The 15,266-nt window shown below is 43.3% G+C and overlaps 1 protein-coding gene across 2 annotated transcripts in view; it reads right to left on the bottom strand.

The window, feature by feature from the left end:
* The window catches only part of LOC106570454 (VPS50 EARP/GARPII complex subunit), a 266,801-nt gene that overhangs the window by 164,111 nt on the left and 87,424 nt on the right, over positions 1-15,266 (bottom strand). For both annotated transcript variants that reach the window (XM_045694895.2, XM_045694896.2), the window contains exons 6-9: positions 7,499-7,569; positions 7,141-7,258; positions 6,622-6,657; positions 6,055-6,137 (exon numbers count right to left, since the gene is read on the bottom strand). In XM_045694895.2, the coding sequence (XP_045550851.1) occupies positions 6,055-6,137; positions 6,622-6,657; positions 7,141-7,258; positions 7,499-7,569 (308 nt within the window). The remainder of the gene's footprint in view (positions 1-6,054; positions 6,138-6,621; positions 6,658-7,140; positions 7,259-7,498; positions 7,570-15,266) is intronic.

Here is a 15,266-nt window from a genome sequence, read left to right as displayed (position 1 = left end):
AATCATTTGTTTTATAATCATTTTTATTGTAGGCCTATTTATTCATCCAAACCCGTTTTTTAAATATGCAACCACGTGTTTTGTTTCATTCTGTTGATAACAATTTTTTGGCTAAATTAAGTTCAATCTGTCTTTTTAATTGTGTGCTCCATATAATCTAACAATATAATGCTTATCTTAATCTTTTTTAAACGGAAGATAAAAAAAGATTACGAAAATGAACGATTTACCCTCCTGTACGCCTATATCTATATAGCAGACACAGTAGCCTATCTGACAAGGATAAAGAAAAGCATGTCGGTGTCGTAGCATGACGCTGGCATCTCTCTCCCCCTCTCTCTGGGGTTAGGCCTTAGCTTTTTCCTTTAGACATATTTTCAAATAACATCATACAATGGACTCCTAAGCCTGTAGGCCCATGCATTCAATGCCCTGACGATTTAGTTCTCAATTCTCAAACAGCTGAACCGTGGACAATTATTGTTTCAGGAAAGTAAAAACCAATGAATTAGCTAAAGTTTTGCATATGCAATACAAAACACTATCCTTGTGTTTCGATGTAATTGGTTATAGGCTGCTTTTAAAGGACATGCAAATGTGGCTCATTATCCCTTGTTTATTTATGGTGCTGGCTGAGTGTGTGGACGCCTTAATGGGATACGCACCCAATGCATATGGATGACCGGTCAAATGTCCGATAAATTACAATCTTCCCGGTCACTTTGTCTGGTGCCAAATTTTCCTAGCAGAAACACTGCACACACAACTCAACAATGGAGGATAATTAATGAGGAGGAGAGGAGGAGGGAGAGGGGGCATGATAAACAGACTGGAAGGTGGCTTCCATGAGCTGGCAGAGAGTGAATCTCTCACACAGAGCAGAACAGAGAAGCAAATATCTGGCTGAACAGATATGGCTAGTTGAAGGCTGATAAAATGAGAGACGGGCCACACCAGTCAGTAACTAGAAGAGGAGGAAGAGAGCTCTGTAAATTGTTGACTGGCATAGCGGCAAGCATCAGAGAGAGAGAGAGAGGGAGAATAAAAAAGAAAGAGAGAGGGGGAATAAGAAAGAGAATAAGAAAGGGAAGGGGAATAAGAAAGAGAGAGGGGGAATAACATACGAAAGAGGGGGAATAATAAAGGGACAGGGGGAATAAGAAAGGGAGAGGGGGAATAAGAAAGGGACAGGGGGAATAAGAAAGGGACAGGGGGAATAAGAAAGGGACAGGGGGAATAAGAAAGGGAGAGGGGAATAAGAAAGGGAGAGGGGGAATAAGAAAGGGAGAGGGGGAATAAGAAAGGGAGAGGGGGAATAAGAAAGGGAGAGGGGGAATAAGAAAGAGAGAGGGGAGACTGCATCGCAGTGCCACTAGAGATCTTGGTTCGAGTCCAGGCTCTGTCGCAGCCGGCCGCAACCAGGAGACCCATGGGGCGGTGCACAATTGGCCCAGTGTCGTCCGGGTTAGAGGAGGGTTTGGCTGGCAGGGATATCCTTGTCTCATCACGCACTAGCGACTCCTGTGGCGGGCCGGGTGCAGTACACGCTGACACTGTCGCCAGGTGTACGGTGTTTCCTCCGACACATTGGTGCGGCTGGCTTCTGGGTAGGATGGGCATTGTGTCAAGAAGCAGTGTGGCTTGTTTGGGTTGTGTTTCGGAGGACACAAAGCTCTCGACCTTCGCCTCTCCCGAGTCCGTACGGGAGTTGCAGCGATGAGACAAGACAAAGTACTACCAATTGGATACCACAAAAATGGGGAGAAAAAAGGGGCAAAAAAAAGGTAGGAGTAATAAGAAAGGGAGAATAATTAAGGGAAGGGGAATAAGAAAGAGAGAGAGGGGGAATAAGAAAGAGAGGGGAGAATAAGAAAGAGAGAGGGGGAGAATAAGAAAGAGAGGGGGAGAATAAGAAAGAAAGGGAGAATAAGAAAGAAAGGGAGAATAAGAAAGGGAGAGGGGGAATAAGAAAGGAAGAGGGGGAATGAGAAAGAGATTTTAAAAAATATTACCTATTTCACCTTTATTTAACCAGGTAGGCCAGTTGAGAACAAGTTCTCATTTACAACTGCGACATGGCCAAGATAAAGAAAAGCAGTGCGACAAAAACAACAGTTACACATAAACAAATGTACAGTCAATAACAGAAAAGAAGAATAGAAACAAATAAGAAAAATCTATGTACAGTGTGTGCAAATGTAGAAGAGTAGGGAGGTAAGGCAATAAATAGTGAATAGAGGCGAAAATAATTACAATTTAGCATTAATACCAGAGTGATAGATGTGCAGATGATGATGTGCAAGTAGAGACACTGGGGTGCAAAAGAGCAAGAGGGAAAGTAATACTATGGGGATGAGGTAGTTAGGTGTGCTATTTACAGATTGGCTGTGTACAGGTACAATGATCAGTAAGCTGCTCTGACAGCTGATGCTTAAAGTTAGAGAGGGAGATATAAGACTCCAGCTTCAGTGATTTTTGCAATTCGTTCCAGTCATTGGCAGCAGAGAACTGGAAGGAAAGGCGGCCAAAGGAAGTGTTGGCTTTGGGGATGACCAGTGAAATATACCTGCTGGAGCATGTGCTACGGGTGGGTGCTGCTATGGTGACCAGTGAGCTAAGATAAGGTGGGGCTTTACCTAGCAAAGATTTATAGATGACCAGGAGCCAGTGGGTTTGACGACGAATATGAAGCGAGGGCCAGCCAACGAGAGCATACAGGCCGCAGTGGTGGTTGTTATATGGGGCTTTGGTGATAAAACGGATTGCACCGTGATAGACTACATCCAGTTTGCTGAGTAGAGTGCTGGGGACTATTTTGTAAATGACATTGCCGAGGTCAAGGATCAATAGGATAGTTTCTGAATAAGAAAGAGAGAAAGAGGTGAGGGAATGAGAGAGAGAAAGAGGTGAGGGAATGAGAGAGAGAAAGAGGTGAGGGAATGAGAGAGAGAAAGAGGTGAGGGAATGAGAGAGAGAAAGAGATGAGGGGATGAGAGAGAGAAAGAAAGAGGATGAGAGAGTGAGAGACAATGACAGATAGGGTATTAAAGAGAGAGAAAAACAGTGAGAATGCATGCTGCCGCCCCCACCCACAGGGGACAGCCTAATTATATAATGACAGGCCATTATCTATGTCCGTGGCTTATCGATTGAGGGTAGTACCACCAGTTTCATCTGCTGGTACGTGCAACCTCGCTGATCACACACAGCAGTCTGTCATTAATTCAAATACCACTGCTTTTTTGTTGTTGCACACCAACGCACACTGGAAAGGGGGAGAGAGGGGGGAGAGGGGTGGAGAGGGGGAGATGAGCCTGGCCCTGGTAAAATGGTCATTAAGTAACCTAATATAATGTTTTTTCACAAGTCTGAACACGAACCCTGTCCGTCCGACTGCCTGGCGGTCTTCAGTACATTACAGAACATACATTATCACACTGATGGTTTTAAAGCCCACAATATGAGAAGGTTTGAACCCATTAGCAAATGTCCATTTACTGTCCGTAAAACACAAAGGTTTTGGGATAGAAAAAGGGGTTGAATTTATAATCCACAGTTAAAAGCCTGTACAGTTAAATTCTGTTGGAACCTACTTTAATTCCAGCACTTTCTCTGAGTAGCAACCATAAACCTTTTAAAGCATCAATGAGCGCTATAGGCTATGGCACGTCAGTAAAACATGTTTTGATGTTTGGATTTTCTTTTATACAATGCACGTTTTCATTGCTTGGTAGTATATAAATTAATTGGTTTTCTTAAAAAAAAAAAATTGGATGTGTCTGACTATTCATCAATTATTCAACAGTAGTCAACAAGGTTGTTCTGACTCTCAGGCCTATAATGCGCTAATGTTGTGTCAAATCCTTGCCAACCTGGCATGGTATAACTTGATACAGAACCTTTTCTTAATTTACAGACTAATCAACACTGGTCCTGGCCAATATGCCGCCTTGCAAAGTAGAATAGTAGCCTAGGCTATACAGTGTCGGCCCAGATTGCACTTTTATGAATGCCCATGTGGTAGCCTACTGTTTGTAAAACAGTCAATCCCTGTCAGTTGGTTACATTAATTTCTGTTAAAGCATGTACTAATTATAGTAATTTACCGTTCTCATTCTAGGAGTGGAAACGTTGTTTCCAGGGTTCACAACCTGCTACACTTGTGAGAAACAAGTTTAGGTTTATTTCTTACCATCATTTACGAGCTCCATGTGAGCAATGAGCATGTGTCTGGCTTCTCTGTCCTGTTAATGTTGACGGAGCGCTCGCCTGAACACGCATAGAAGCACGCATAGAAGTACCCGGCCTGCATCTCGCAAATGTCAAATGCAGGAAAGTGCCTACACCAGGCGGTGTCAGAGGAAGGCCCTAATTGCAAAACACTCCAGCCACCCTAGTCATAGACTTCTCTCTGCTACCGCACGGCAAGCAGTACCGGAGCGCCAAGTCTAGGTCCAAGAGGCTTCTAAACAGCTTCTACCCCCAAGCCATAAGACTCCTGAACATCTAATCAAATGGCTACCCAGACTACTTGCATTGCCCCCCCCCCCCCCTCTACTCTCTGTTATTATCTATGCATAGTCACTTTAATAACTCTACCTACATGTACATATTACCTCAATTACCTCGACACCGGTGCTACCGCACATTGACGCTGTACCGGTACCCCCTATATATAGCCTCCACATTGTACCGGTACCCCCTGTATATAGCCTCCACATTGACTCTGTACCAGTACCCCCTGTATATAGCCTCCACATTGACTCTGTACCGGTGCCCCCTCTATATACCCTCCACATTGACTCTGTACCGGTACCCCCTGTATATAGCCTCCACATTGACTCTGTACCGGTACCCCCTGTATATAGCCTCCACATTGACTCTGTACCGGTACCCCCTGTATATAGCCTCCACATTGACTCTGTACCGGTACCCCCTGTATATACCCTCCACATTGACTCTGTACCGGTACCCCCTGTATATACCCTCCACATTGACTCTGTACCGGTACCCCCTGTATATAGCCTCCACATTGACTCTGTACCGGTACCCCCTGTATATAGCCTCCACATTGTTATTTTACTGCTGCTCTTTAATTATTATTCATCTCTTACTTTTTTTGGTATTTTCATGAAACTGCATTGTTGGTTAAGGGCTTGTAAGTAAGCATTTCACTGTATTCGGCGCAGTTGGAATCTTAACATACCTTATGCAGCTGTAGTGTTTGAATGTGCTGTAGTAGTTGGAATTTTAACATACCTTATGCAGCTGTAGTGTTTGAATGTGCTGTAGTAGTTGGAATCTTAACATACCTTATGCAGCTGTAGTGTTTGAATGTGCTGTAGTAGTTGGAATCTTTACATACCTTATGCAGCTGTAGTGTTTGAATGTGCTGTAGTAGTTGGAATCTTTACATACCTTATGCAGCTGTAGTGTTTGAATGTGCTGTAGTAGTTGGAATCTTTACATACCTTATGCAGCTGTAGTGTTTGAATGTGCTGTAGTAGTTGGAATCTTTACATACCTTATGCAGCTGTAGTGTTTGAATGTGCTGTAGTAGTTGGAATCTTTACATACCTTATGCAGCTGTAGTGTTTGAATGTGCTGTAGTAGTTGGAATCTTTACATACCTTATGCAGCTGTAGTGTTTGAATGTGCTGTAGTAGTTGGAATCTTTACATACCTTATGCAGCTGTAGTGTTTGAATGTGCTGTAGTAGTTGGAATCTTTACATACCTTATGCAGCTGTAGTGTTTGAATGTGCTGTAGTAGTTGGAATCTTTACATACCTTATGCAGCTGTAGTGTTTGAATGTGCTGTAGTAGTTGGAATCTTTACATACCTTATGCAGCTGTAGTGTTTGAATGTGCTGTAGTAGTTGGAATCTTTACATACCTTATGCAGCTGTAGTGTTTGAATGTGCTGTAGTAGTTGGAATATTTACATACCTTATGCAGCTGTAGTGTTTGAATGTGCTGTAGTAGTTGGAATCTTTACATACCTTATGCAGCTGTAGTGTTTGAATGTGCTGTAGTAGTTGGAATCTTTACATACCTTATGCAGCTGTAGTGTTTGAATGTGCTGGCAGCCTTCTGACATTCCAGACACAACTGGATAGCACCAGGATAGTCCTCCTCCTACAGGACAGAGACACAAACCAAGAACGAGAATATCAGATATTAACCTGACTCTGTCAAACATCATTTGGTTGGTTAAAGACTAGGGCTAACTTCCTGATTAGTACATATTTTGGTGTATACAGCAATATACAAACATATTGTGTTGAAGTAAGCCAGAGTGGAAAAAAAAGTTTTGTAACCACTACTCTAAACCCATTACTCTAACATGGGCTACATGTAGTATGTAGCTTGGTCTTGTTGGGATAACTCAGAGCGTCAGCTCTTTTCAATCCTATGGGCCACAACTAAATACTTCTCATTTGTATATCTGTCGCTAGCCTTACAATATATTGAAATCTATGGCTATGGTGACAGCAGCAGGAATGAGTCTAGGATGGTCTGCCATTACAAATGGGATTCAGGGATTCATGACGATCTGGATTTAATAACCGAGCTTCATCTAAACTCAGCTTCCTAGAGCACTCGTGCGTGAGTCTCTTACCTCCAGCATCTCACTGAGGCGAACATCAGTCCTTTGCTGTAAAACAACAAGCAAAACAGTTAAAGGGATACTTCGGGATTTTGGCAATTAGGCCCTTTATCTACTTACCCAGAGTCAAATGAACTCGTGGATACTATTTTTGTCTCTGTCTGCAGTTTGAAGTAAGTTGTTAACTAGCACAACTGCTAACTAGCGTTAGCGAAATGACTGGAAGTCTTGTTAAGATTATGCTAACGTTAGTTAGTATTGGCTCACCAACTACCTCTAACTTCCTTCATACTGGACAGAGACATAAAAATGGTATCCACAAGTTTATCTACTTCCTCAGAGTCGAATGAAGGGCCTCATTGCCAAAATCCCTAAGTATGCCTTTAAGATTGATCATCTTTATCAAGAACCACAACCTAAATGTTGACGCTCAATTACGAAATAAGTAACATCCCACAACTGAATTGTGTTGCATGTAGATATCCATGTCTGAATCAGGATTTAAAGCAACAAGGTGACTTGGACAGTTACCAGGGTCTTGATGGTCCTCAGTGACTTCAGCAGCCCTGTGAGCAGGTGTCTCCTCCTCTGATTGGCTAGGAGCCCCAGGCTGGCCTCGGTGAAGTCCTCCTTTGAAATACTCAGCTGCCTGGAACCAGGAAGTGACATCATGAAAAACATTTACCATCCTGGCACAGTTCTGTTAGAGTAGTCTCAAAATGCTTTGCAACTCTGACTGAATTGAAGTACAGGTAAACTTGTTGTACATGTACACAGTGGGAATGATATTAATTAGCAGGCTCAATGCTGAGGAATATTCAACCCTAAGCATCCCCAATGGAAGAGAACAAGCTTTGAGAAGGAGGGTGGGTCACATCTGAGTACTTACCTCCTAGCATTGGTGCAGATCACTGCAGCCAGCTGTAGATTGGTTTGTAATGACGTCACCCTCTCCAACTCCTGCAGAAAACAAGCGATCCATTCACATTGAGTGACCATTTTTTTACATTTTACATTTTAGTCATTTAGCAGACGCTCTTATCCAGAGCGACTTACAGTAGTGAATGCATACATTTCATACATTTTTCTCCGTACTGGTCCACCCAATCACAATTCACACAGCAACCAAAGTAACTCTTTCTTTAACAGTCCACTCCGCACATCGTAAAATGTTACGGTACAGTACAGAAGATAACAATTGAATTGAATGCTAGCTGGAATAGGACTGTGTATAATAAAGGGTTACTGTAACTTTTAAAGCCAGTTGAATTGTCTCTCATCTGCTCCAGTTTCCTGTGAGCCCCATCTGTCACTAATGGGGTGAATCAGGGAGAATCATTCCCCCACACAGGGTACCAAACGTTCTTCTGTTTCTCTTGCGTACCCCACTGTGACCCATGAGAAAACACCACACCACATTCTCCTCCATACATTGTCTCTATTCAGTACCAGTGCCTCACTGGCAAAGGCTTCAACATATCAACCCTACGGTGTGTGTTTGTGCATGAGTGTGTCATAATATCAAAAACACAAACATTCCGAGAGAAATGGAAGAGTTCTGTAAAGGAAAGAGGAAATGAGTGGTTTGGTTTTACATGGAAAAGGCCAACCAAACAGCGACCTCTCAAAGAATGAACATGCCCTCAGCTACTGGTGGATTCACTGAACAGTGATATTCTGACTTCTTTTATGAAGAGCCAGCTGTCATCGCCTTAAGGTGAGAGCGCACGCTAACTGACGTTATCTTAGGCGAACATAATTGGGGCTGGTCAACGACTCAAAGAGGCAGCATTCAGAGAAAGACAACACAACCCTGTTATGTTTTTTTTTTGTATGTATTTTCACAAAGAATACTGTCATGTTAAAAACAACTATTTGGTGAGGGAATACGAGGTGGAAAATTGATTCAGCGCAGTAGATAAAGGAGGGACAAACAGAGAGCAACGGCTCTTACGTCAGAACAGACGTCTAAAACAAACAATCCCATTCAAACTGGATAGAGAATAGCCTCCTGACTGGCTGGATCAGTTGACATAAAACAAGTCACAAACAACTCCTTGTTTAAGGGCATGGATGCTGTTAACCTCATGAAGTGAGGGACATATTAGGCCTACTACTACATGCAAGTGGACACGACTCAGGCTGTACCCAAACTAACCTCTCCCAGACCAACTGAATGACCATACACCATCAAACATAATGCAGATCCGTGTTGCCAGCAGAATCAGTCTCTGAGGCTTACTAGACATCTAAGTCTTTTACGTTTGTACTGCAATTCAGCTTTTAGCCGCAAATGTGTACAAGATCAAATAACCCTTATGCAGTAGAGTAGGCCTTACATGATGAGCAATAGAGTTGCAAGGACCGACATATCGTTGCCTGTAGTTGAACAGTATGAATGTAGTATTTTCAGAGCAAATTCAACAACCTCCATTACTAATGTTGAACAAATAGTGTCCTTGGACGTGCCCTTGCCCAAAGGGCGGAGTGGTCTAGTGGCAGCCCTGCTGAGTCACTGAGAATTAAGAACTAGTGACTCACCGCGGCACAGTCACATCATTAGTGAGACCGACCAGTAAGCCAAGTTTCTCGCTAATACCCAGGCCAGTGGCCCTAAATCCCATTGTAAAACCTGAAGCTAGCTACAGCTCTCGGGTCTCGCCTGCACCCCAATGGCAGCCAAGGTTAAGGCCTTAATCCCAGTGAATCATCAGAAAACTTCCTAGCATGACAATTAGGTTTTCAGTGGTATAATTTGTGTCTGTGAAAGAAGCAGCGTGTGTGGAATGCAAGCTAAATACAGAAAAACATCAGAAACTTATCGCACACACCTATACCGTACTTCCTGACTGAGCAAATGGAAGCCGTAGCCCAACACCCGGTCACATCACAGCCCATTTCGCTAGAATGGCTGAGACACACAGGCCGGCGAGGGGTCTCTACTATAGAGTTAACCATTTATACCATTTATACTATGGAGACAGATCTATTTAGCTCACCCAGCAGATCTGATAGAACATCCCCATCAGGTTACAGAGAGACAGAGACACACACACACACAGCAGCCTGGGCAATAATACATGACCTCTGCCCTATCTCCCACCTTCCCAGGAGTACACCTGTTCGTTAGCGAGCTGACAACCACAGCAGCGATTTTGTATTTTATTTATTTAACCTTTAACTAGGCAAGTCAGTTAAGAACAAATTCTAATTTACAATGACGGCCTAGGAACAGTGGGTTAACTGCCTTGTTCAGGGGCAGAACGACAGATTTTTACCTTGTCAGCTTTGACCTAGCAACCTTTCAGTTACTGGCCCAACGCTCTAACTGCCCCAAGCAGATACTGTATCTTCTCAAAACACAGTGGTGCAAAAGGCCAATTCAACCCCTCAAAATACTATGATATAGGTAGAAGTCATCCACAAGGACGACTGGGGTAATAATACATTTCTCAAGCGACCCAGGACCTGGGCGGAAATTGAAGATTATGAGATTTGATGGGAAGCAAATGACACTCGACGGGCTGTTCACCATTTGGCTGTACTTCTAAAGTGGTGGACTGCATCCCATTGGTGTAGTGGAGGGTATACGCAGGCATACGCCACATACCCACTTATTTTTCAGTGAGCATTGCGTATACTCACTTCTTAATCCCCACTGATATGTATCAAAGTAGTGTGGTGGAAGTACACGCCGTATCAATTAATAAGACAGATGGAACAGATCAGAATGTTCAGCTTAAAAATGTTGATTATTTCTTCACATTTTAGGCGCAGCAATGTGCACATGGCAGTAGGCCTACATTTTCATAGTGGGATTTTGGCTACAGGCTGCTATGAAGCAAGCTAAGACACACTTCATAATAGGAAGAAAAACGTCCAGGTTTCAAATAATTAAGGAACAGGAACAATATAGCAATGATGATAGGCCTAACCGTCTTCTGGTAGATGGAAAGGCTTTCCCAAAAACCTTCTCTATTAAATGTTTACTAGCTACATAGTAGCCTATCCCAACCTGTCAGAATGATATCATGATTATATGCATCAATCCAGAGGTAATTTCTTTTGCAAACTCCATCTCATGTGACAGAAACTGCTAACCAAACAACAGAGCTAGGTGTCTGCACATTTGAATTAAAAGGGTAAAAAAGTAATTTCTTAGATTTTTCCCAGACCTCAAAATGGTCTCCTGATGTGGTTCAAGCATTGTTGTGGAGTTAGAACATACGATTTTGTTGTTTTTCAATAAAAATGGTGACTTTGAGAGCAAAGACATGATTAAAAAAAAAAAAAACACTTAAAAGTCTAAATTACATTTCAATAGTAGGCCTACTATTAGCCTACTGCACAGTACAACTTGGGTTGGTCTACTATTAGCCTACTGCACAGTACAGCTTGGGTTGGTCTACTATTAGCCTACTGCACAGTACAGCTTGGGTTGGTCTACTATTAGCCTGCTGCACAGTACAGCTTGGGTTGGTCTACTATTAGCCTACTGCACAGTACAGCTTGGGTTGGTCTACTATTAGCCTACTGCACAGTACAGCTTGGGTTGGTCTACTATTAGCCACAGTACAGCTTGGGTAGGCTGACTGTGAAAGACTGATATGGGATACATCATTTTAGGTCATTCAGAGTGTATATCACTGTTTCTCATACAGTTTTCCACGCCAGGTGGGCTGTTAGAGACATTTTTGGCAACAATCAGGAGACATGAAGGTCATCCTCTGAGATGTTTGGACATAGTAACTGTTCTATATTCATGTATATTCATTCAACTTGCCCTCTAAATACACCTCTGCTGTTTTCAACCAAGATCTCAGCGATCACTGCCTCATTGCCTGCATCTGTAATGGGTCAGCGGTCAAACGACCTCCACTCATCACTGTCAAACGCTCCCTGAAACACTTCAGCGAGCAAGCCTTTCTAATCGACCTGGCCCGGGTATCCTGGAAGGATATTGACCTCGTCAGTAGAGGATGCCTGGTTATTTTTTTTAAACGCCTTCCTCTCCATCTTAAATAAGCATGCCCCATTCAAGAAATTTAGAACCAAGAACAGATATAGCCCTTGGTTCTCTCCAGACCAGACTGCCCTTAACCAACACAAAAACATCCTGTGGCGTTCTGCATTAGCATCGAACAGACCCGTGATATGCACATTTTCAGGGAAGTTAGAAACCAATATACACAGGCAGTTAGAAAAGCCAAGGCTAGCTTTTTCAAGCAGAAATTTGCTTCCTGCAACACAAACTCTAAAAAGTTCTGGGACACTGTAAAGTCCAGGGAGAATAAGCTGCCCACTGCACTGAGGATAGGAAACTCTGTCGCCACCTATAAATCCACTATAATTGAGAATTTCAATAAGCATTTTTCTACAGCTGGCCATGCTTTCCACCTGGCTACCCCTACCCCGGTCAACAGCACTGCACCCCCCACAGCTACTCGCCCAAGCCTTCCCCATTTCTCCTTCTCCCAAATCCAGTCAGCTGATGTTCTGAAAGAGCTGAAAAATCTGGACCCCTACAAATCAGCCGGGCTAGACAACCTAGAGCCTTTCTTTCTAAAATTATCTGCCGAAATTGTTGCAACCCCTATTACTAGCCTGTTCAACCTCTCTTTCGTGTCATCTGAGATTCCCAAAGATTGGAAAGCAGCTGCGGTCATCCCCCTCTTCAAAGGGGGGAACACTCTTGACCCAAACTGCTACAGACCTATATCTATCCTACCCTGCCTTTCTAAGGTCTTCGAAAGCCAAGTCAACAAACAGATTACCGACCATTTCGAATCCCACCGCACCTTCTCCGCTATGCAATCTGGTTTCAGAGCTGGTCATGGGTGCACCTCAGCCACGCTCAAAGTCCTAAACAATATCGTAACCGTCATCGATAAGAAAAAATACTGTGCTGCCGTATTCATTGACCTTGCCAAGGCTTTCGACTCTGTCAATCACCACATTATCTTTCAAAGGGTGTAAGATAGTTGTATGTTTGAAAAATTTGAATTTTGACATTTATTTGGTTTCAAATTTGCCGCTCTTGAAATGCACCTGCTGTTGATAGGGTGCACCACGGGTGGCACGCTAGCGTCCCACATAGCCCCAAGAGGTTAAGCAACAGCTGTCAGAGCAGCTCACAGATCACTGCACCTGTACATAGCCCATCTATAATTTAGCCCAAACAACTACCCCTCCCCTGCTGTATTTATTTATTTATTTTGCTCCTTTGCACCCCATTATTTCTACTTTGCACTTTTTTCCACTACAAATCTACCACTCCAGTGTTTTACTTGCTATATTGTTTTTACTTTGCCACCATGGCCTTTTTTGCCTTTACCTCCCTTATCTCACCTCATTTGCTCACATTGTATATAGACTTATTTTTCTACTGTATTATTGACTGTATGTTCGTTTTACTCCATGTGTAACTCTGTGTTGTTGTATGTGTCAAACTGCTTTGCTTTATCTTGGCCAGGTCGCAATTGTAAATGAGAACTTGTTCTAAACTTGCCTACCTGGTTAAATAAAGGTGAAATAAAATTTTAAAAATAAAGAAATGTATGCCACCGCCCCCAACACACTGCCTACACATTGCCCTGGATCCTGTCCCATTCAAATAAATGGTTGTATGTGTATGGGGGGAAATGTGACTGCTCAGAAAAATGTGTCTGCAATCAAAAATATGCACACACATACACACTCCGTTCTCCAATCTACCATCAAAGAAGAGCGAGAGTTCATGTTTAATTTACAGTTCCAAGTAGCTAGCTGCTCAATTTACCAAACTGCTCCAATGCCATCAAACTGAATCAGAATCACTTTTTTGGCCAATTACATTTACACAGGTGCTGCCAGCAGTAGACAATCTACAGACACACAGACAACATACACAATATAAATACAGTAAACATTAAAAAAATATATATATTTTATACATGACCCTAAGCATGATGGGATGTTAATTGCTTAATCAACTCGGGAACCACACGGGTGTAAGCACCTGCTTTAATACACTTTGTATCCCTCATTTACTCAACAGTTAACATTATTTTGGAAGTTACCTGTATCTATAGATGCAGAGGGAGGAATAGAGCACATAGTGCTGTTCAGAGGTGTACATAGTGCTAATGCAGTATAGTGCAGTTATTAGTATTACAGGTCATTGATGGAAAGGTGCAGTGATCGGCTCAACGCAGTCTATTACTCCCCATGAGCCCGATAGCCTGTTGGTGAGGGCCACAGCACCAACAGGGAAGACAAAGCACTAATAGCAACATCTATGGCGGGTAAGTGCTCGCACCGAAAAAATAATGAAAAACAACTGTCCAAGTCCATTTGATTCCTTTGTCAGCATTGTATTACCTGACAACGTATCGGGGGGTAATTCATTAGAATGCAGGCTATGACTCTGGTACCAATCTCTTTCTCCCTGACAATCTCCCGCTTTCTCAGACATTGGCTAGTTTGGCCACTCAATTATAGGGCTTCTGTTTTAAGTTGGCCGATAAGCATCGCGGTAGGGCAGCTCCCATTTTAAATCACCAATCCCGGTCATTCAACTATATATCAAGCTGTGATGGCTCCATCACATCTGGAGCCGAGGATAAGGTTCAGCCAACACCTCACGGCTTTAACAGACCCGCCTAGCCACTCTCAAAGGGCGACGAGGAGGGAGAAATGACATGTCAAGCAATCTTGCCTGAGACTTAAACTGACAGTTACCATGGATCCCCTAACATCACACTGTTGCTTCAGTATTGACTGGAGAGGCTGAAACACACAGAACACATCACGGGTGAATGGGCTGGCAGTTCCTGTCATGATAAATGTGGCACCCGCTGTATCAGTGTGACTGCAGGTGTCCGGGGTGTCGGCCTAACCACGACCCTGACCTTTGTGTCTGGCTATCCCCACAGGGGGAAGAGCAGAACCCACTCAGGACAAGCTACAGCAGCAGGACAGTGGGGGTCAAACAGCTCTCACCACATGACATCATGTCCACCACAGTCAGCATGCCATTTATCTACATCTAGACTATATCTCATTACTTACTATCACGCATAGCTAGACTACATATCACCATACAAACAATATACACAGCTCAAAAAAATAAAGGGAACACTTAAACAACACAATGTAACTCCAAGTCAATCACACTTCTGTGAAATCAAACTGTCCACTTAGGAAGCAACACTGATTGACAATAAATTTCAAATTATAGGCAATTAGCAAGACACCCCCAATAAAGGAGTGGTTCTGCAGGTGGTAACCACAGACCACTTCTCAGTTCCTATGCTTCCTGGCTGATGTTTTGGTCACTTTTGAATGCTGGCGGTGCTTTCACTCTAGTGGTAGCATGAGACGGAGTCTACAATCCACACAAGTGGCTCAGGTAGTGCAGCTCATCCAGGATGGCACATCAATGCGAGCTGTGGCAAGAAGGTTTGCTGTGTCTGTCAGCGTAGTGTCCAGAGCATGGAGGCGCTACCAGGAGACAGGCCAGTACATCAGGAGACGTGGAGGAGGCCGTAGGAGGGCAACAACCCAGCAGCAGGACCGCTACCTCCGCCTTTGTGCAAGGAGGAGCACTGCAAAATGACCTCCAGCAGGCCACAAATGTGCATGTGTCTGCTCAAACGGTCAGAAACAGACTCCATGAG

Source organism: Salmo salar, chromosome 14 (assembly GCF_965601325.2).
Source record: "Salmo salar chromosome 14, fSalSal1, whole genome shotgun sequence".
In the NCBI taxonomy this organism is placed as follows: Eukaryota; Metazoa; Chordata; class Actinopteri; order Salmoniformes; family Salmonidae; genus Salmo; species Salmo salar.
This window is presented reverse-complemented; position numbering and strand designations above follow the sequence as displayed.